Here is a 20,888-nt window from a genome sequence, read left to right as displayed (position 1 = left end):
TTAGGATTTCATCTTAGTGCAGAGCACAACCCATGAGAGGTAATTGGTTATGACAAGAATCTTTCTGCAGTTTATAGAGATCACAAAGATATTACAGACCTTAGGTTTTTTTCTCCAACCACCCAAGGTCTTTTTCTTTTTTTTTTTGTGCAAACTCCAGGATTGTTCGGAAACGTAATTCTCAACTGAATCGAGTTCTCAAGGAGGAATGGTGGAAAATTAATTAAAAAATCTATTTTTGAGTACTGCTAAGAACTGTAGAGTTACAACTTGACACTTTGTGTATTAATTATTTGTCTCAATGGAAGCTCATTTTATAAAACAGTTTGTATAATGCATGAATGAGATTACATCACCACCACGCCACAGTTACTGGGAGCATATAAGGAGAGGGGGGGAAAAAAGAGAAAATCAAAAGTCTAGCTGCAGGTATGGACCATTATAATGAGAGCAACATGCTTTGCATAACATTCAGTATCTTGGAATATGATCTTTTGACCAACGAAAACAAACTGTTGTAATTTGAGAATTAACTACCATCGGAATGCATTGGAAGTTTATTGCAGAGGAGGCATGGAAATGTTCTTTTAAAATCACCATGAAAGACTGAAAATACCATCTGAATAAGCTTTAATATCATCAACTTGGACATGAAACTAATGGTGATAAATTGAGTTTGTAATGGTGATAAATTGTTTGTAATTTCACAAAATGTAAAATAAATAAATAATTTATTTAAATGCACACACATGATGTTTTTAAGAGTAACATGCCTTGTTTCATCACTAGAGGGCAGTATATAAAACATGACTTATCCACAGTGACAACACATAATAATAATCAAAATGGAGTTAGAGTATTGGCACATCAATAGTATTTTTTTGTTTTGTTTTTTCACAGATATTAGCAACAAGAACAGCATGAAACATTTACAAGAAGTTGTAGACAGCATAAGAAAACTAACTTCTGAGTGCAGCATTCCTCAGATAGCTGGATAGTTTGCCATCAACTCTGACGCATCCAGAGCAAAAGACTGAACTAATTAGACGATGGTGCGAGATGTTCTCTACTCGCATCTTGCCCCCGTAGCATTACTCGACATTTCCCTCGAGTACGGACCTCTATTTAAAAACATTTTTGACCTTCATGTTTGACTAGACTAAATAGCAAGAGGATTAAGACGGGGGAAAAAACAGCCCTTCCTTTGCCAATCTCCCCCCACCCATCCACCAGTGCTAATGTTGTCGTTCAAATCTTAGCCTTTTTCATCATCTGTCATGTACAACAACCGATGACCATTAGTACAATTCAAAGGGCCCTGGGATAAAATATGTTACATACGTGAAATGTACCATGACAAATTATGGAAGTCTGTTTCCTCCTGAGATTAAAAAAAGGTCACAATTTAAAAGAAAATTTGAGAAAAGTCCCAAATATACAAAATCTAAAAAGTCACATTTAGTGCATAGAATACTATATGATTTACAGATGATTCAACCTTATAGTTGGTGATTGTATTGTATGTGAATATATATGTTTAGTTACACGCTGGCATATTAACAACTAGTCAGCTAAGTCTCACAAAACTGGGTTCACAAGCTCACACTTACATATAATTAAATAGAGTAAAGGTTATGCGTATTTGGCGTGCTGTCTGAGGGGAGGGCGTTGAGCTCGGAATTTGGCCCGAACCCAGGTTGGGAATGTTAGAATTGAGGAGATGAGTTGAGTGATGCTGTAAAACTGTCATAGAACAGAGTCTGCTGTATATATAAACCTCCTGATGCTCATTGAGTTGTTTAATGGATGTGCTCCTCCTGTGTTAATTAGGTTAATTCTAAACGTGCTCCTCCTGAACTTTGTTAATAAAAACATAATTTAGTGAGCGGTTTAGTGAGCGGTGCAGGGATGATGTTAAAACCCAGACGTCTTATTCACCACTTGTTCCCTTGAGATTTTCCTATGGGGTTTTATAATTGTTTTTAGATTAACTCTAAAAATCTATGAGTAAAAAATAAGGTCTGTGGTAAACGTAACGTGCCGATACTTTGGATGTTTTGTTTTACAACGTAAACTGCAAATGCAATGTAAAAAAAAAAAAAAACAGTGGCAAATTAGTCTCAGACATAACCATATAATGAGTTTCGGTTCAGTGAGGAAGTCTGTTGTGAACTCCTTATCTCTGAACGATCCAATGACTGAGCCTGATTCAAACCGCTAAATCACAAGCGTGTTCCCATTCAGTTGGTTCACTTGGTAGAACACATGACTTGCAGCATTTGCTGAAGACACCTTTATTCACACCTGAAAGGCCAATGACGCATGACGCCGTGGCCGGGGTCACCTGTCCACAGCATATAAAAGCAGTCGCATGCGTCATTCCCTTTGTTCAGTCCAGCTCTTCACCACTCTGATAGAACACCATCATGCCACATTCACAAGAAAACCCACAGTGGTGAGAAGTGTTTAGCTTGAGTTTGGCACAGCTAACAAATGGCTAATAAACCTTTTCATGAGAAAAATCTGAACACAAGTTCTCACTCTCCTATGGCATGTGGGTGTTTATGGTATACTCACGAATACTGTCCATTGTGTTTGGAATAGTCCACGTTAGGCTGGATACAAGTGTTGCACTTCCGGGAGCACTATCGTTCCGCATTCGAGCGGCATGTAGCGTGTGCTCGGCGGGGCAGTCGCCGGACACTCTACGAGAGGCATGGAAACGTCATGGGCATGGTTCAAGATTTCCATGTGGCTGCTAGTTGGGCATCACCATGCACGTTTGTTCGGTTTACCGACTAGATGTTACTGTGGTGACGTTAGCTCCGTCCATGCTCTCCACAGGGGCTTTTTAACAAGGGACCGTTGCTCACTTGAAAATGGAAAAGGTGTATGTGGCGGTTCCTTACGTTTAGTTCAGCAACTTTGGAGTTGCACATACTGGGTCCAATTTTAACGATCTGAAACACAAGTATCAAACGCAAAACGCAAGTAACTTTGTGGGCAGATCTAAAATGGGTTGGTCTGAAGTAGCTACATTACTCATAGGTGTGGTTTGGGCGTAACGTGAAATAAACCAATCAGAACGTCATATCACATTTCCTTTAAAAGCAGGAGCGCTTGTTCCATGGCGGATTGCTATTATAATGGCGGATTTGCCAGACGCATGCCAGGAGCGGTTCACAGCCGAGGAGACCGACATTCCCATCAGGGCCGTAAAAGACAGAGAAGTGACATTATATGTGGATGGGAGAAACCCACCCTAATTAGCTTCGGTTAAACAGGCGTATAATAATTTGGGTAAATGTGTAAGCTAGATTTATGCCTATTTTTTCACATCTTCATGGACAGCACCATGATTTCCCATTGTAATATTTTTCCTTGTAATTATGTATGGTTTGCAAAAAGGGGAACTGCTGCGTCTGTGTAAATGAGAGAAGCAAAGTGTATGCGCATTATGGCCAAGCATGCGCCCTTAAAATAGCATCTGAATAATGCGCCACTGACTTTACACTAGGTTTTTCCTGGTCTGTGGCGGAATTGTTTTCTGAAACTGCAAAATAGCACCAGGGAACGTTTACGCCGGAACACGCCTCCTCTTTTCGCTGAACCGCCCCCGGTGCAAAATAGGAATGATACATGCGTCGGTGTACAAAGTCAATTGCGCTGGGTGCAAGATAGGGCCCACTGTATGTGAGCAATATAGATGGACATTTCTCTCAGTAAGACCTTAGGGATGAACTGCTTGACTCCTCTGTCATGTACCAAAGTCCTGTAGAGTTTGACTGAACACACATAAACAAATATGGAAACTACCAATCTGCTAAAGAAGATTATCAAGCTTCATATTTAAAGCAATCTATGGGCAGTTAAAATGATGTTGATGCACATACTGTATGTGTGCAAAATAGATGGACATTTCTCTCAGTAAGTGCTTAGGGAGGACCTGGTTGACACCTCTGTCATGCATACAAACCTGAAATGATAGGTTGGGATTATCAGTTCAACTCCTACTGTGCCGAAAGGGCACGATGAAGTTCACGGCACACTGTGTAACTTGTACTGAGCCGCTGGGAGTACAGCAAGTGCCAAAGACCGAGGCCAAACTTCAGCATTGAGTCAAGTTAAAGGACACAGGTTCATCCAGATATATTGGCATATTCATATATTGACAAATGCATACGCAATTCAAGCACATACACAAAGCAACTCCCACTAGGCATGTCGATCATCAATCATCAACAGAGGATTTATGGAAAATCAGCTTTCTCATCGATAACATTAATCAACTCAGTGAAATTCCAGCACTACACCGGATCAAAGGTAGAAGCATATATTGCATGTCAGTAACTATATATGGTTTCTTAAAATAGTTTGGCAATAGACTTGGTTACTACACTACAAATCACAACATAAAGAGTTGATATTCCATTCTAAGCACTGATATCCAAGGAAGAACCCCAGCCATTCACTTCAGACCAGAATGATAAATTAGGAGTCACAGAGCTGTGGCAGACAGATGGAAAAGAGATAAACCTTTGCTGCGAGCCAAATGAGCCACTGAGAGAGAGAGAGAGACAGAGAGAGAGAGGGGGGGGGGGGGGGGGGAGGGGGGGGGGTTAATGGGCTTGTGCGTGCATTGACATTTCTCTGCATTACTGTATTATTAATACAAACAATAAGTTCAGGCTTTATGTAAATCCTGCATGCAATAGGTTAATTTGTTTATTAGGTAGAGATGCATTCATTTTTTTTTTTAAATTGAAGCCAAAAAATTTAAATCAAAATTTTCTTGGTTAAATGAACATTAAGAGAACATTCCACTTTATAATGTTGCCAACATTGTGGGAATGTTACTTTTGAATGTTCTCTGAATGTTCTGAAACAAGTAGTAACATTAAAAAAAAACAGACTAATGTCCAACTAAAATGTTTCAGGAAAAAAAGAGTTGATTTGACAAAAGGAAAAAAAAGTTGTTATAATTTTGTTCAGATGAATGAATGTTAAGGCAACCAGGTTACTTTAACCAATAATATTTTTTACAATGTAATCATTTTAATTAATTTATTAAAATCATTTGAATATATACAGTGCTTAGCATATGTGAACACACCCATGCTAAAGTTTACTAAAAAGAGGAATAAAAAATCATCTTTTGGAAACTGATCTTAATGCCTTAATTAAAAGAATGAGGAAAAATCCAACCTTTAAGGACACCAATTTTCTTTGTGAATGAATAATGTATCGTAAATAAATTAATGTTCTTCCTTAAAGGTTGCATAAGTCAGGACACCCCTATGTTAAATTCCCAAAGAGGCAGGCAGATTTTTATTTTTAAAGGCCAGTTATTTCATGGATCCAGGATACTATGCATCCTGATAAAGTTCCCTTGGCCTTTGGAATTAAAATAGCCACACATCATCACATACCCTTCACCATACCTAGAGATTGGCATGGGGTACTTTCTATAAGATCACCTCTCAATGCAAATCAAACCAGCTATTAGGCTAACTGAAATAATCCCATGCCAATCTCTAGGTGATTTTTTATTCCTCTTTTAGTCAACTTTAGCATGGGTGTATTCATTTATGCTAAGCACTATAAATATGTTTTCTTCTCTAATTAAACTGCACTAAATTCATGCACTTCATTGACATCCCTAGAAAATATGCTCTAAGCTCTTGCCATTTTTTTTACATTTGTGAATTGTTAATCATGTCAATATGTTGCAGTATACAAGTTTGGACATGAATATATAAATGTTTGTGTTCCAAGCCTTTATTATTTAGCAGGTCATGAATGTTACAGGCAGCCATGCTTCACCTTTGACCCTGGATGCTGATGTACCTTTGGTCAAAGGCTCAGAAAGGCCAGCTGCTTAAAAGGCCAGCTGCTCATACCAGATTTAACTTTATTGCAAACCCTTCAACCCTCATGTATACATATATACTATACCCAGATTGAATGTGACTGTTCCATGCCTTGTTCAGGTTTCTTCCAAACCAGGATCATAATCTTCCAGATAAAATGTTATATATTAGGTCTTACATTCAGAATAAAAAATACTAAGGAAAATTATCAGTAGCAGTGTCTTAAGGGTTGATTACAAGCTCCTTGTAATAGTGAACAAGTCAGATATGTAGTGAAAACTATAATTATATAGCATTTTAAACCCTTCACATTAACAGCTGATAGGGCATATACAGTATGAGCTGGCCCTTCACATAAAATTACACTCATCTCCTATTAAACAGCAGCTGCATTATGAAGACATAATTATGCCATCGACTGCTATTAAGTGACATTAGGATTGTAATTCAGAGGAAAATAAGGTCATATCACCTATATATACAGTATTTGCTCTCATTTAGAGGGGAGTAAGAGGTAAGAGCTAGATGAAGATTCAGTGAAATCATCTATCCTGTTCTAACATATTTACTATTCAAACAGGAGGTTGGGGCAGAACAAATAACACTTAATGTCCTTTTTATAGCCTTTTTTACTAACTTTTTACATAAATTTCCACTAATTCATATGTTGCTTAAAAATGTGCTTATTCAGAGAACAAAGCTACTTTTGAATTGCTGCTAATGGAGAGAAAAAACAAGTTTGCCCCAAAATAGGATGGTTTCATTCTACCAGTAGGGGCTAAAGCTAACCAGTTAAACAAGCAGGGGTTAACCAGCTAAACCCTGCCCCTTGGTCAGAAGCATTACATACATTTTCATTGTAGGGAGCATTTTGGGGGCATTTACACAACACTGTTTTCAACTAAAAATGGAAAAAAAATGTATGTGTTTTGCCAATTAATTTACACAAGAACGCCATTTTGGGGGCCTGAAAATGCAAACTTTTGAAAATGGGTTTCAAAGTGCAAGTTCTTGAAAACTATACCGTTATCGTCTCTGTGTAAACTACAAAAGGTGAACTAGTGAAAAAGGTGACGTGATGCACATCCGTATTATGTGTTTAGTCTATAGGCACGTAGTGTTCCATCATAAAATGACATCGACAACTATGTGGTCTGGCAGCATAATACAGCATTTTTAGTTGCTTTCAGTGATCGTTTTGACAACGTTGTCATCCGTACTCGAAGAACGCAAAGGAAAGTAGTTGTTGTGTAAACGCACCCTTAGAAACATGATGCATCATCAATGGTCCATTTTCTAGAAAAGAAAGACTGTAGATTTCAAATGTGTATATCTGCTAAAGCTTTTAGGAAGACTTTTAGTAAAATTTTAGCATCTATATGCTAAAGGCTTCTAGCATATAGATGACCTCAAAGCTAACAGACATTCACACAAAATACTCTAATACTCTAATTTTGGATTCAAAAGGTCTGTAAGGCTTTGAGGAATAATAAATACCTTGAATAAATACAAACACACTCCTGTTAGGCTTAAATTGTAAACTAAATGTTTAAGAAACAGATTACTGTTGTTGGCTGAAATTGTGTTTTACAACCAAAAGTTTACCTTTAGGCAAATTATCTATTTTCAAAAAGCTCTGCAAGATCTGATGATTCATTTCTTCCTCAGTTCAAAGCACAACAGCACTTCCTGGATCAAATCCAGCAATTATGAAATGAGGAGGAAAAAAAGAAGATTTTCCAGTGTCTCATTCTACTAAATTGACTGTTCCCTGGGCAACGTTTCATTGCTTAGCAACTGTCACATCTGATATAACATGCTTCAGAATAAATAAATCTAAAACATGACTTTCATACTTTGACAGCTTGGATTTTACCTCGGAGCATTTAAACAAAGGTTGAAATAGAGCCGTTGTCAAATTAATGTTTCATACAATAATTATCATCAGATTTAGTAAATTAACAGGACTAGTCACAGACCACCTAACACCACTCTAAACCACTAAATACATACACACACACACATACACACACACACACATATACTTATATATATATATATAGTCCTATGAATCATTTAGAATCCTTTTCTGACCATCAGTAATCAGTTTTAGAACCATTTCTATATATCAATGAAAGAATGCTAGTGTCATTAGTGGCCTTAATAACATACTATGCTCTGCCAAGTCATTTTTAGAAACTTTTAAAAGTCCTCCGTGCACAACATACCTAGTGCCATACCACTGCCATGTTCATTCTATAAAAGCTTCACTCAGTCCTTAGTAATGATTCCTACGTAGCACTGTGGGAAATACAGACAGATACCTTAGATGCCAATGAGCTGGTTACTAAGAGTCACTTAAAGTTCTTTCTCACTGGACTTCATGTCCTTCTACCAAAAAAAAAAAAAAGAGGCAAAAGTTATTTGGCTATTCATTAGAAGAATTATTAGCTGAATGGTAACACTCCCGGCTTAGGCTACAATGATAAATGCCAACAGTTCCTTTTGGCTTCCTCCTCTATGGGTAAACCTTTTAAGATGTAAGCCGTCTTTGGGTCTAACTCGCACGCCAATCAACTTACTCCACAATAATTCATTAGCATTTAGCTGATATTTTAAACGGCAACAGAGCCACTACAATGGTGTTGCATTCTTGTTCTAATCCGTTTTTTTTGTGAGGTCTTCTAAAAAAAGAGCAATGATAAAAAATAGCAATGTTAAATGGAATTCCCTATGCCTTTGGGAGCCAACAAATCCAAGCCGTCTCCATCAGGGCAACAGCTGCTGATTAAAACAAGCACCATGAAGGGTAGGTAGAAATGGCATGACTTATCCTTGAACTTCAGTGGGAAACTAGAACCCATGCTTTGAGAAAGAAAATAACAACAACAACCAGCAGTCGCTGGGTTAATCGTGTCCACTTGAAAAGTGGTATTAGCAAAACGATAATCCACTATATCAAAAATAAACATTCCATTCCAGCAGATAAACTCAATTAGAGGTGATTATCGCATTATTTTTTGTACAAAAGAGAATTATAATGTCTTTAAGGGGAAAAATTCGGACCACCATTATAGGGTCTAGCCAACCGCTATCAGAAAACATTCTTCACAAAAACAGCTCTGAATATGTGTATAAAATAACTTACTATTAATAAAAAATAGTTTGACCCTGAATTCCCCTAGCAGTGTTCAGAGTAACTGACACATCAGCACTGCCCGCTGGGTTTTTGGCTTAATCTCCCTAAAGCCTCTAATGGCACGGCAGTATGAACAAATATTTAAATGCCTCGGTGGATACAGCCACGGCTAAAATTGCACAGAGGGGGTCATATCTTTTTTTTACCAATATTGTTAAAAATTGTCAACAACATCTAGAGTGCCACACATTTACACAAACGCATGCGAACATTCAGTTCTATAACTAAGAAATAGCATCAAAGGTTGCAGATATCACATTCCCATAAGCGGCAAGGTGACTTCATTACAGACAATACCACTGAATCCCTCTCTAATCCAAACAGACAAGAGTCTATAAATCATAACCTACACCTGTGGGACATGGACTTCCTAAAGCCAGATGAGCTTTAATGCTTTCATTCTCTCTCAATGGCATTCTCATGGCACAAATGCATTGTGGGTAGTGACTGTCACTCAGCAGTGGTCCTCCTCGTTTAGTTACATAATACCATAGGATAAATATCCCGACGTTGAAAAGGCACACTTGAGGGGCAAGGAGGACAAATATGGAAAACTGCTGAGTTCACAGTTGAGGCTGCAAGATAAAAATAATGTCGATGGAAATAACTCATCTCTCGTCTTGAGCTTGGTTAAAAGAAAAGAGCAGGTGGGACTTGAGACATTCCATGTGGTTGCCCAGAATCCATGAGAAGCGCCAAGATCAAGATGGCAAAGACAAGAGCTCCGCCCAACCCGCTGACTCACTAATCACAAGGCAGTGCCTATGCACACAAGCAAATGTTTGAGCGTCAACAACAATACGACTACGTCAATCGGGCTGAGTATCTCGATAATCAAGCATGTATTTCAAGGTTAACTGGTGCATTTTGTAAACGTACCCTGCGATCCTCTGCAACAAATCATCTTTTCATTGATCGCTCTATCAAGACTTGAAAAACAAAAGGTACATCAAGCTCAATCAACCTGGTCAAAAGCTGTGAAAGGCAGTAAAAGACCACTGTGTGCAAGTAAAACAAGACATTTGCTTGTGCAAACTCCAGTGTGAGCTTTCTTTACACACAGCATGCTCTTGCCAACTGCAGGACTGGATGTGCATTCAGAGCATTGCAGAGATTCATCTTCTCGCTTACCCCCATTTGTGAGGCTTCCACACTGTTTCAACGTCGCCGTCCAGGTGAAGTGACCCGGCTTACTGTAGCTGTACATCTTGGGATGGTCAATAGAGTCAGAACCAAGTACAAAAGAATATTTGACAAAGAATAACACAAAGTGCAAGTCTGTCCAATATAGATTCCTGTCGGCTTGTACCTACTCCCACTGCCTCTAGCCCACTCACTGAGTCCTGAATTTAAGGGTCGCACCTGGCCGTTTTTTTAAAAGCCCCCCTCCCTTTGGGTAAACTCCCCAGCTGGATTCCGGCCTGACAAAAAGTAACAGGGGCAAATGTACCGTAGGGGCCAATGGGATGTAAATCAGTCCAGGGTGCACAAGTTGTCTAGGTTGGTGTGGTGGCTTTCTGCGGGGGGTTGGTGTTGTGGTTTTGTGCAGCTTCTTCAGACAGCTTATGGCAGGGTTTATAAATGTGTGTGTCTGTGTGGTTGCATGGGCGGTAGACTCAGAAGCAGCCAATGGAGGATGTCCAAACTGAGTCTCAGCCTCTTGATTTGTCTGTCCACACCACACAATATGAATAGCATGTTATGCCAGGAATGCATGAGTGAAAATAACCCCTATTTATGCAAGCATGCAATGGGCACCCTTTGATCGGCATGACACAAAAGCTAACAAGTATCACTGCAGCACATATGTGCATCCTTACCCTATCCATGTTGTCCACATTTAAGGTTACTTATTCTTCCCCCTCAAGCTCTGATAAACTGCATCAGAACAAAACAGCTGTAAATCACCATCTAAAACCCCCATTAGCATCAACTTGGTTGCCAAGTTCAGACAGTGATGTTTAGTTGCAACAATCACAGGAACTTCACTTGGTGCAAGAACATTAGCCTGCCAAGACGGAAAGTACACAAAACTGTTGAACGCCACAGCTAGGCATGCATGGGAAGCTCGGAGAACAACTACAAATTTACAACTGCTTCGCCGTCTCCCAACCTTTTAATTAACACTTTACATCAGGAGAGTGACTCCTGCTTTCTGCAGAGCTTGTCAGAGGGCCAAATCTCTTCTGGTCTCTAGGTCTTGTTTTCCAAGCCTCTTACTTTAAGTCCTTACATTTTCCTCAGGTGAAATGTGCATTTCAGTTGAGTTCCACGATTTGTGGGATCCACTTTTAGCTTACTTACCTTGAAAACACCAGCATACTTGCATGGCATTAATGGATACACAAAAGAAGATATTTTGAAAAATGTCAATACAATAAATCCATTGGGGCTGTTGTTTATACCTCATTGACTTTCAAAATATGTTCTTTGTGTTAACAGAAGAAAGACGCTCATACAGATTAGTGACGACATGAGGGCGAGTACGAAAACGTTCATTTTGGACTTAATCCCTTTTAGTAACCTAAGTTGCAAGACCTAATTTGTCAAACAGCATCACATGAAAAAGGGAAAAAAACTGAATGGTTGGCAAGGTTTATGAGCAAAGTTTTGGTGTCCCCATTAGGCTTCTTAAGCTGCTAACTGCCTAGCAAGGTTGTGCACCATTTATAATTTAATTGAGAATGCCTTCTGAATTTGAATTGAGGCAGCAAACAATATCCAGAAATGCAACTTAATTGTAAATGCAGGAAGAATTACAATGAATGGAATGTCAATGAAATAATTTTTAAGGATGAACGGATGGACAGATAGACAGATGTAACATTCATTAGTGCAGAATGTTGCAGCTCTTGTACCAGTGCAAATGAGATCATGCGTAATCTAAATTTGTGTTTCTACTACTTCAAGACCTACCAAAGGGAGCAGAAGATGGTCTTGACAGGCATCCAGCTTCAACGGTACAAGCGTGGGACCTGAGGCGGTTTGTGTAGCTATTGTTTATCTTTGAGAGGGGCAAAATATATAGAGCTCAAGGTACACAAGCTTGCTTGAGAACAAACTGGAGGTTCAAGGGGCTTATGAAACTACAGGTCCAGTAGCCAGCTGGGAGCTGTGGGCAGTTTAATCCCAGCCAAAGCAGGCAGAGCGTAATCATGTTTTCTGGGGATACATTTCAGCAGACCCCATATAGTCCCTCACAGAGAGGTTTAGCTTCATCTCTAAAACAACAGAAAACACTCCTGCAATTTCTCCCTCACCTTCCCTGCGGCATCACCCTTCTTACACATGGAACTGCACTTTGCTTGTTCTTCCAGCATTTTGAGCACAAACATGTTAAATAAGTTATCAACCCGAGTGATGCAGGGCACCTATGACAGACTTCTATGCCGAGCTCCTCAAGAGGCCCATAAATAAATAAGAGCAGACCTGAGGATACTGGGAAGAGTTCACCACTCAAAGCTGTCAGTTAACAATCCATCTTGAAGTCTTGATGTGAACCATTCCCAAGTTAAAAGCAAAAATAAACCTCTTTCCTCATGGCTCCTCCATTCTTTTGAACAACACTCCACAAACAAACTCCTCAGCGTCAATTGTTTTGGTTTGCAATGTGTGCATGATACAGAGAAACAGCAGCAAAAACATTGTTAGAATCTCTGTGGTTCAGTGAGGAAAAGAGCACATACAAGCATTTGCTTCTTGAAATCAATAAGTGAATGAGAAAATCAAATACACAGCGGGCATCAGGAAATTATTGATAAACTGTGTGGGCTGGATGTAATCCTTGAAAGTCTCATCAAAGACACACTCTAAACTATGAAGCCAAAATAAATTATTGCAGTCCACCTTTGACCCAAGCTGAACATTTTAAATGCAAAAAAGAAACAAATTCCTTTTAATAAAACGCTACTGAAAAAACTCAATGTGCACCATTAACTACACATGATAATTTGAACAATCAGTCATTAACTTATTTGTTTTAAGTCTCACAAGACTTAAATTACACAAAAAACATCAGGTTGCAAACTGATTGCCGCTGATTAATGCGTTTGATAGATGTTAACGCTACAGGAAAAATGTTACACTGTATATTATAAAGAAATGCAAAGAATACCCCTACAGTTCGTAAAACAGGCGATTTTGATGTTCACAGACCATAAATTAAATTCTAATGCTTTTGAAGGGGATTGGCTTGATCAAGTGATGACAACATCTGCTTTAATTTCACATCTGAGGTCAATTTTCATTCCATGCTTAGACCTTACAGGGGAATTACGCAAATGTGGATACTGAGACCCTTAAGCAGACCTACTAGTCATCTAGTGCACTTAGCAAAAAAAAAAAACTTGCTGGCTCCCACCAGTTAATAGATTAAATTTCTCTCAGGACTGATTTTTTATTTTCATCTGATAAACAGGGTAAAGTGAGCAAGCAATATGGCAGTAATCACAACAAATCAAACGAGAGACATCTCATTTTTTTATCTGAAAGGAAACTGAGGTCCTTTGCTTATGATTCTGTGTGAAGTTATGGGTTTAAAGGCCTTTTACACCTCAGAGTAAATAAATAGAAATAGAAATAAATAGAAATGCGACTTTATGAGATCATTGTAACATTTATAACTCAATTACAGTGTAAATACACAAAATTATTCAGTCAAAATTATTTATGATCATAAAAAGATTCAATTATCTTTGGTTTGAATTGTTTGATTATAATCTACTAGACAATTGTGACTTCTAATTATATAATTGCAGCTATTATCTCACAATTGCAACCATTGTTTTATATCTCAAAACTGTTTCATTATTGTGACTTTATTTTAAACAATTAGACAGAAAAGGGCTTCAATACATGGGTCTCTGTTGTGAATATCTTGCTATAATTTTTATATAAATAAAAGAGACTTCTATGGATAGGGAAAAAATAGAGGGCCCAAGTTCAATTTTACAACTTTCTCTGTTGAAATTATCAAAAAAATCTGTCAAAATGTTTACTTCAAAGCAGCCAGCGATGCTTAATACACTGCTGATCATGAGTTTAATCGCCATCTGCAAATCTCAACATCAAATTAAAGAGGATGACTCATTCCCTCATGGTCCACTAACTTACAAATACCACATTGAGCATCTTTTCTTCCCATTAATGGTATTTTTGGAGAGAGACGTGATCAGAGGGCACATCGTTCACTATCAATTCTGTATCTCCCCCTTTCATCAGGGCCACAGTGGACTCATGACTCTTTTCCCACCTGTCCTGCAACCTGAATGGGATGTGCATCTTATATTTTGTTCCCAACGCAACAGGACCTTTGCTGTGGAAGTATCCCGCCACGGCCAGGCTCAGGATTTTCCACTGGGCTCTTTTGTGAGCCAGAAAGCCTGACTGTCACTCAAAGTGCCGGCTGTAACATGAGCAATCGACCAAGCACTGGCACTCGCATCCTGGGGATGTCTGAAATAGCACTTTCCATAAAACATGCAGAGAGAGGGCAGTGAAATCTGACCTCAGGATCGCCTGGCAGATCTCCCACCCCACTCCAATATCCTTACCCCGTCCTCCCGCTCTCCCACCTACTCAAATCCTGCACCAGCAACCTCACAATAAAAACATAAACATGTACAGAGAGAGAGAGAGAAGGAAAGGGAGGGGGGAAGCCAAGGGTCTTTCTGAAATTTCATCAGTCATTTACTGCAGCTGCAGGAACACAAATATCCGTTTGGGGGTGGGGCGCATTCTACACAAAATATTAATTACAGAATTAAATATTCAAATCAGCTATGTACAGCTGCAACAAATGTACAGATTTATGACTTGTGCATGTGCTCAGAATGTAACATTATCAACATCTGCATGTGAACTTTCATTAAGCCCAGCTATTCACGCAAGTCAAATAATATTAAGAAAAATAATAATATAATAGTTATAAATGCCCAAAAAAAGTCGCTGTTTGGATTTAAATAGGCAAATGCCAATGAGTCTATATGATTGGGTCATTATTGCAGTGATTATTAAGTTTCTAGCATGTTATACAGTATGTTTGGCAACAGTTTATGAAGGTAATATGATGCCATAAAGAATCGCATGCGCATGGTAAGATTTGTGAAAGTGTACATAAGATTGTAAGCGTTAATTAAATTTGCAAATAACCCGATTTGTACAGTTGCGTCTTTCTTTTACCTGCACTTCCAGTTTTGGCAAGATTCTCTCACTAACTGAGTTTTGCAAGCACGAAGAGGAGGGCGGGTCCACCTTCATCATGTAGCCAATCAAACGAGCTTCTCGCGGACTCTCGATTTACTCTGATCTGATAGGTTCAATAAACACACCAGTCTCCAGAACACATCTTTACCTTCATTTGGGTCAGCATCATTCTCAAAAATGGTACTTTAATGGTTGGAATGGAATAGTTGGGAGGGAACATGAAGAATCATTTTCACAAATGAATTGGCAAATCTGAGTCCAGACCTTAAATTCATTGAAAGTGTTTGGGATGTGCTGGAGGAGACTTTACAAAGTGCTCGACTCTTGCATTGTCAATACAAGATCTTGATCAAAAAATAAAGGTTTTGATGTTATTTCCATCAATAGTTGCATATTGGTCAAGATCTTGCATTTCCAATGCAAGAGTCACTCTCAGAACTCTGTAAAGCCTCCCAACCATTCTTTTACAATTTGAGCCTGATGAATCTTGACATTGTCATCCTGGAATATGGTGTGTCTTTCTACATGGTTGTTTAAGAAATGAAAAGCTACACACTACATAAATTAGGGTTGGAAGAACTCTTGCTAAACACAAAAAAATCACTGCAATAATGATCCAGTCAGAGACTCTTGAAGTCCCCCTGTGGTGAAAATCAAGATTTTAATGTTTCATATGTCTATGTGGTGTTTTTAATATGCTTTAAAAATGTGCAGATGCATAAGTCAACACCAATGCTGAGTATTTTCTCCTTAAACTGCAGTAAACCAAAGACAGTCTCAAAAATGTGGTTTTAAATCGCTGGTGTTTCTGACGTCACAAACTACCTTGTAACCAGATCAACGTGTGATCGTCAATGAGTGGATCTCTGAGCTGGTGCGAGTGAGCTAAATTGCATATTCATAGAACTGCGTAGTGCGTATACTAAATGAGGCAAAGGTGTAGATTTACATTCAAGCTATTTTAAGGCATGAAGATTTTTTTTCAAGGAAAACACATTCAAATATGTCATTTTGAGTTTGAAGGGGTAAAATTATTGACTACAGGGGGCCTTTAAGCATTTGCCTATCCAAACAGCAGTGTGTGTGTGTGTGTGTGTGTGTGTGTGTGTGTGTGTGTGTGTGTGTGTGTGTGTGTGTGTGTGTGTGTGTGTGTGTGTGTGTGTGTGTACAGGAAAAAAAACACATGTGGTATATTTTATATATATATATATATATATATATATATATATATATATCATCTAACCAGCTGAGAGCCACATTGTACCACATGTGTTTTTTTTCCTGCAATGCATGGCTTGTTATCTCCCTCTTGTGGTCACACTGTACCTCACAACCCTCATAAACTACAGGAGAAGGATGTCTTGACAGCTCTTGACATGGTCATGACAGCTAATAGCACACACTTGACTAGTCTGACAGGAAATGGCATTAACATGTAAACACTATTTACATGCATTATACATAATACACTGCTGGATTTAGCAGTCTGTAGTATTTCAGCCCTGCTCATTTAAGACTTTATGAACTCACTGGCCAGTATAAGCAGGGCAATTAACTTCAGCAGTAATCAGAGGAGATATATGCAGACGGGACACATTGAGTTATGAGACACTCGTAGGGAATGGGAAGACCGGGTCTCGGATTTACAGCCACCGAGTTCAAACAGAGTTTCATTTACGTTAATAAAGTTGCTTCACTTGAACTGCGACTCTGGGGAAATGATAAGAAATGACGCACATGCTGCCTCACATAAAACACTGTAAGAGAGCTTTTACATTATTCATATTTTTTACGAAAAGAAAAGAAAGCTCATAAAATTCCATCAAGTTGCTTTACAAGCCAGGAGTCAATAGCCCAATTTTGCAATACGGCCCACTATTTGGGCATTATTTTAAATGTATATTAAATTAATTGAAATAACGGTGTGATTGTTTGTTTGTTTTTTCAAACAAATTTTGAAGTATGCGTCGTTGCAGACATCGATAATATATATATTAGTCCTCCCATTTTTTTCTATATATTTATCTATAAATGCTTAAATAAAAGCAAGCCAAGGTCTATACTGCAGCAAGCACAGTTAAGATTTAAAGGCAAAAAACTATCCTCATCTGATTACATCCTCATTAACTCTCATGTTACCCTTACCAGATGATGAAAGATAATGGGGAACAGATGTTATGAGAGCAAAATGAATTTCTGCATTTCAGTTTCACATCTTATGTGAAAATCTCTCAGGCGTGGTCCACTATTGCGAATCTTTCCACCTTCTGCATTCATTGCTGACCGTCAGTAATTACTCTCTAGCCGTAAACCAGCATGATCAGAGCAGAGGAAATATTGGAAAGCTGCACAGAACAACAATTAAAGCAGTGTTTTTTCTGGATTCTTAAAATGAATCATACCAACACAAACGTCTCAAAAGCAAACAGTTATACACTTCACAACCACAACAAAACCGCAGGTTTACATGGACAATGTCTTCCAGATCTTCTGCATTGGATCCTCTGTGACTATGAGCTGTTAAGATGTACAAATGACAAAAAGGACCATAGTCATATTACTGTAATCTTCTGAAGTCATATGATACTAGTTGAAGAAAAAAAAGTTTGGCTTGTTATGGCACTTCTATGGGTTTTCTGTCATTTTTGGAGCTTAACAACTTTGGTTACCATCCACTTTCATTATAAGCAGCATGAACATCCTGCCTCTCTTTCTGTGGACTGCGAAAGAAATAAAAAAGTAATGCTGTTTTGAAACAACATGAAGGTGAGTTAATGACTGTACGTTCTGTTACTACAAGAGTTTTGTTACACGCGTAATATGTATACCATAATCCAATATTTATTTTTCCTCTTTTGGAAAGTCATGGAAACAATATCATGAATGTTTTTTTTTTCTTTTGACGCTGGAGCAAGTCGCTGGAGCAAGTCGGAATATATATTTGTTCACATTAGACGTTTACCCAACTATGAAATTCCACTTTTGAGAACCCATAATGTAAAAAGGGTCCATTCATGTCACAGTATTTCAGATATAATCATTTACCTTATAACCAATACTTGGATGAGAGCAACAAACACCATTTTTAGTCACATGCCTGTTAAATGGTTTTAGGCCTATTCAACTATTTAGACCAGAGATTCCAAAACTATAATACCTTAATATTTTGAATTCATATTTCAATCATTTAACAATACTTTTGTGTTCATGGTTCTCTGATGTCGGTAAATGGCCACATGACATGCAGGCATTTTAATAAACGCTTTGTGAACCCTAATTTAGATATAGGCTATTTCTAGAACAGCAGAGAATAGAAAGCACACTACCCACTGTAGTCCATAAACATGATTTACTGCATCTGGTTTGGAAGAACTTGACTGACCCGCACAAAGCCCAGACCTGAATCCCACTAAACATCTTTTTGGGATGAATTGGAACAGCAGCTGTGATCCAGACCCCATTTGCCCAAAATCCGTCCCTGACCTGAGGCTCGTGTGTCTAAATGGGAATGAATCCCTGGAGTCAAGTTCCATCATCTAGTAGTGGAAAACCAGGAAGACAAGCTCCTCAAGCCCATGGTTTTGAAGCACATATATGGGGATGTTTTTTTTTAGATCTCTACATACTTTTAACGATTTATTTATGTTCCCACATGACAAAACACCTTATATCTGCCCATAACCAGAGCACTTTTCAAAATTTATTAAGAAATAATCACCTGGTGCCAGATCACAGTGTGTCCTCGGCACATTATTCCGTTTCACAGATAGCGATGTCTAAATATAGGGCTTCAAAAACACGACGGGCTCATCTGAAGCTTGGTTTGCTTCATCATCATCATCAGCTGAGGGACGCAACGCCATTAGCACCTCGTCTCGCCTAAATTAACTGTCACACAGACGACAGCAGCAAAGACAGCAGACACTGTGAAGCTTCTTTCACATAGTTAGGCTCATATTTGTGCGCTGCAAATCTACTGGATTTTTTTGTTGTTGCGAAAATAGAATTTATATCTGTACAAATATCTGATTTCACAAGACCATCCAGTCAAATAAATACCTTATTGAAAAGATTCGTGTATGAATGATTTTGTGATCACATAGAACCCTAAACTGTAAAAAATAAACAAGTTATCTAAAAATATGGTAAGGTAAAAAATACTTTTAATGCAAAATAATCAACCTAACAATATTAATCTGATTACTATGCTTTTCAGTGTAAAAAAATTATGTCTGGCTTGCTAAATCAATGCAACTTTATCTATATTATTGGAAATTCATTATATTTTTATTTTATAAAAAGAAGCATACATAAATGTATAAAAAAAAAAATACATATAAATACATTCTCTTATATTGCATAGATGACAAAAAAAGAAGAATATACTGCACTTACTACTGGTTAAGTGTTGTCTTAGCTTTCTAACCAAAGATGATTTGGAAAACGTCCATGGTTGGGTGGCCTGTGCAGAGGCATCAGGTCCAGACTTGACTTCACGCGTGTCTTCCATGTTCAACTTGCGTTTTTAGAAAGGAAAAGAGAAACTGGTTAGAAAGAAATGAAATGGCCTTCTCTCAAATCAGGTGTAAAGACAAGTCAGTGAAGTCAACCTCTCTCTCATAGAAACCTCTTTTCAAACTGTTCCAAAGCAAGAGCATTTCATTTGAAATTCAAAGCACCACTAGTACGTCATGTGGTCAGATTTTACTGTTTGGCAACAAGTGCAAATGGACAGTGCAGTTTACATAAAACCCAGCACTGCTGGAAAGTTTACGGTGATCTTCTAATATCAGCAGGATTATATTCTTGCTATTTTAGGGGGCATTTGTCATCATGGTGGGATAACCCAAGGGCTCTCCTGTGACCCTCTTAGTGGCTGGGCAGCTGCATATCTTTGGTGCATAAAGTTTAAAATGATGAGGGACATTACCATCTTTTCATCAGGGTCATCCATCAAGTGGACCCCACATGAAATGTAATGCACACGATGATGAGCCATCTTTCAAAAGACACATTACAAAAATTGAGATTTATTACCAGTTCTGAATGCTTCTGAATGTTTTTCTGTTCACAGACAGACAGATGCTTGTATTCATTGCTAAAAAATACAAATATTATTAAATATATATAATCCTCCTTTTGGCACCTGGCTGTCCCTGTCTGGTTTAATATGGCACTTATTCATCATGTAAAATTAGATATGTCTTACATGCGTGCCTTTCAAGTCCTAAACCTTTTTTTTACCCCAGCAAAAGCTGCTGTAAGCACTGCAGTAAGTCTGTGGCTTTATTATAGTACTACGATTTCATGATCTGACTCCTAATGACCGCAGCATATGCCGTTAAAACTCTGCGAGTCTTGAATGTTAACACAGTAAAGATCAGCACATTTCTTTACAAAGAACATTTTGTCTCAGATTAGGTTTAGACGTCTAATGGAGGATACTCCCTAGGTGATTTTGCAGATGGAACATAGTTAATTATGGCCACCAATGAAATTCAACCATCTCTTTAGCTAAGCAAGAGACAAGGCAGTGGTTTCAATGCACTGGCCCAGAAAATGCATTCAGACTCGAATCGAAGTGAACTTGATCGTATTACACATGCTTCTTCAGC

The 20,888-nt window shown here is 38.3% G+C and overlaps 1 protein-coding gene across 1 annotated transcript in view; it reads right to left on the bottom strand.

Moving 5' to 3' along the window:
- Positions 1 to 20,648, bottom strand: part of agbl1 (AGBL carboxypeptidase 1) — a 162,327-nt gene extending 141,679 nt beyond the window's left edge. Inside the window, exon 1 of the mRNA XM_077210420.1 lies at positions 19,669 to 20,648. Within this exon, the coding sequence (XP_077066535.1) occupies positions 19,669 to 19,783 (115 nt within the window). The 5' untranslated portion in view covers positions 19,784 to 20,648. The remainder of the gene's footprint in view (positions 1 to 19,668) is intronic.
- Between the last annotated feature and the right edge of the window lie 240 nt (positions 20,649 to 20,888).

Source organism: Siphateles boraxobius, unplaced genomic scaffold, assembly GCF_051911475.1.
Source record: "Siphateles boraxobius isolate OS27281-9 unplaced genomic scaffold, OSU_SipBor_1 65, whole genome shotgun sequence".
Taxonomy (NCBI): domain Eukaryota; kingdom Metazoa; phylum Chordata; class Actinopteri; order Cypriniformes; family Leuciscidae; genus Siphateles; species Siphateles boraxobius.
The sequence above is the reverse complement of the archived record's forward strand: the minus strand, read 5'-3'. Positions and strand labels throughout refer to the sequence as shown.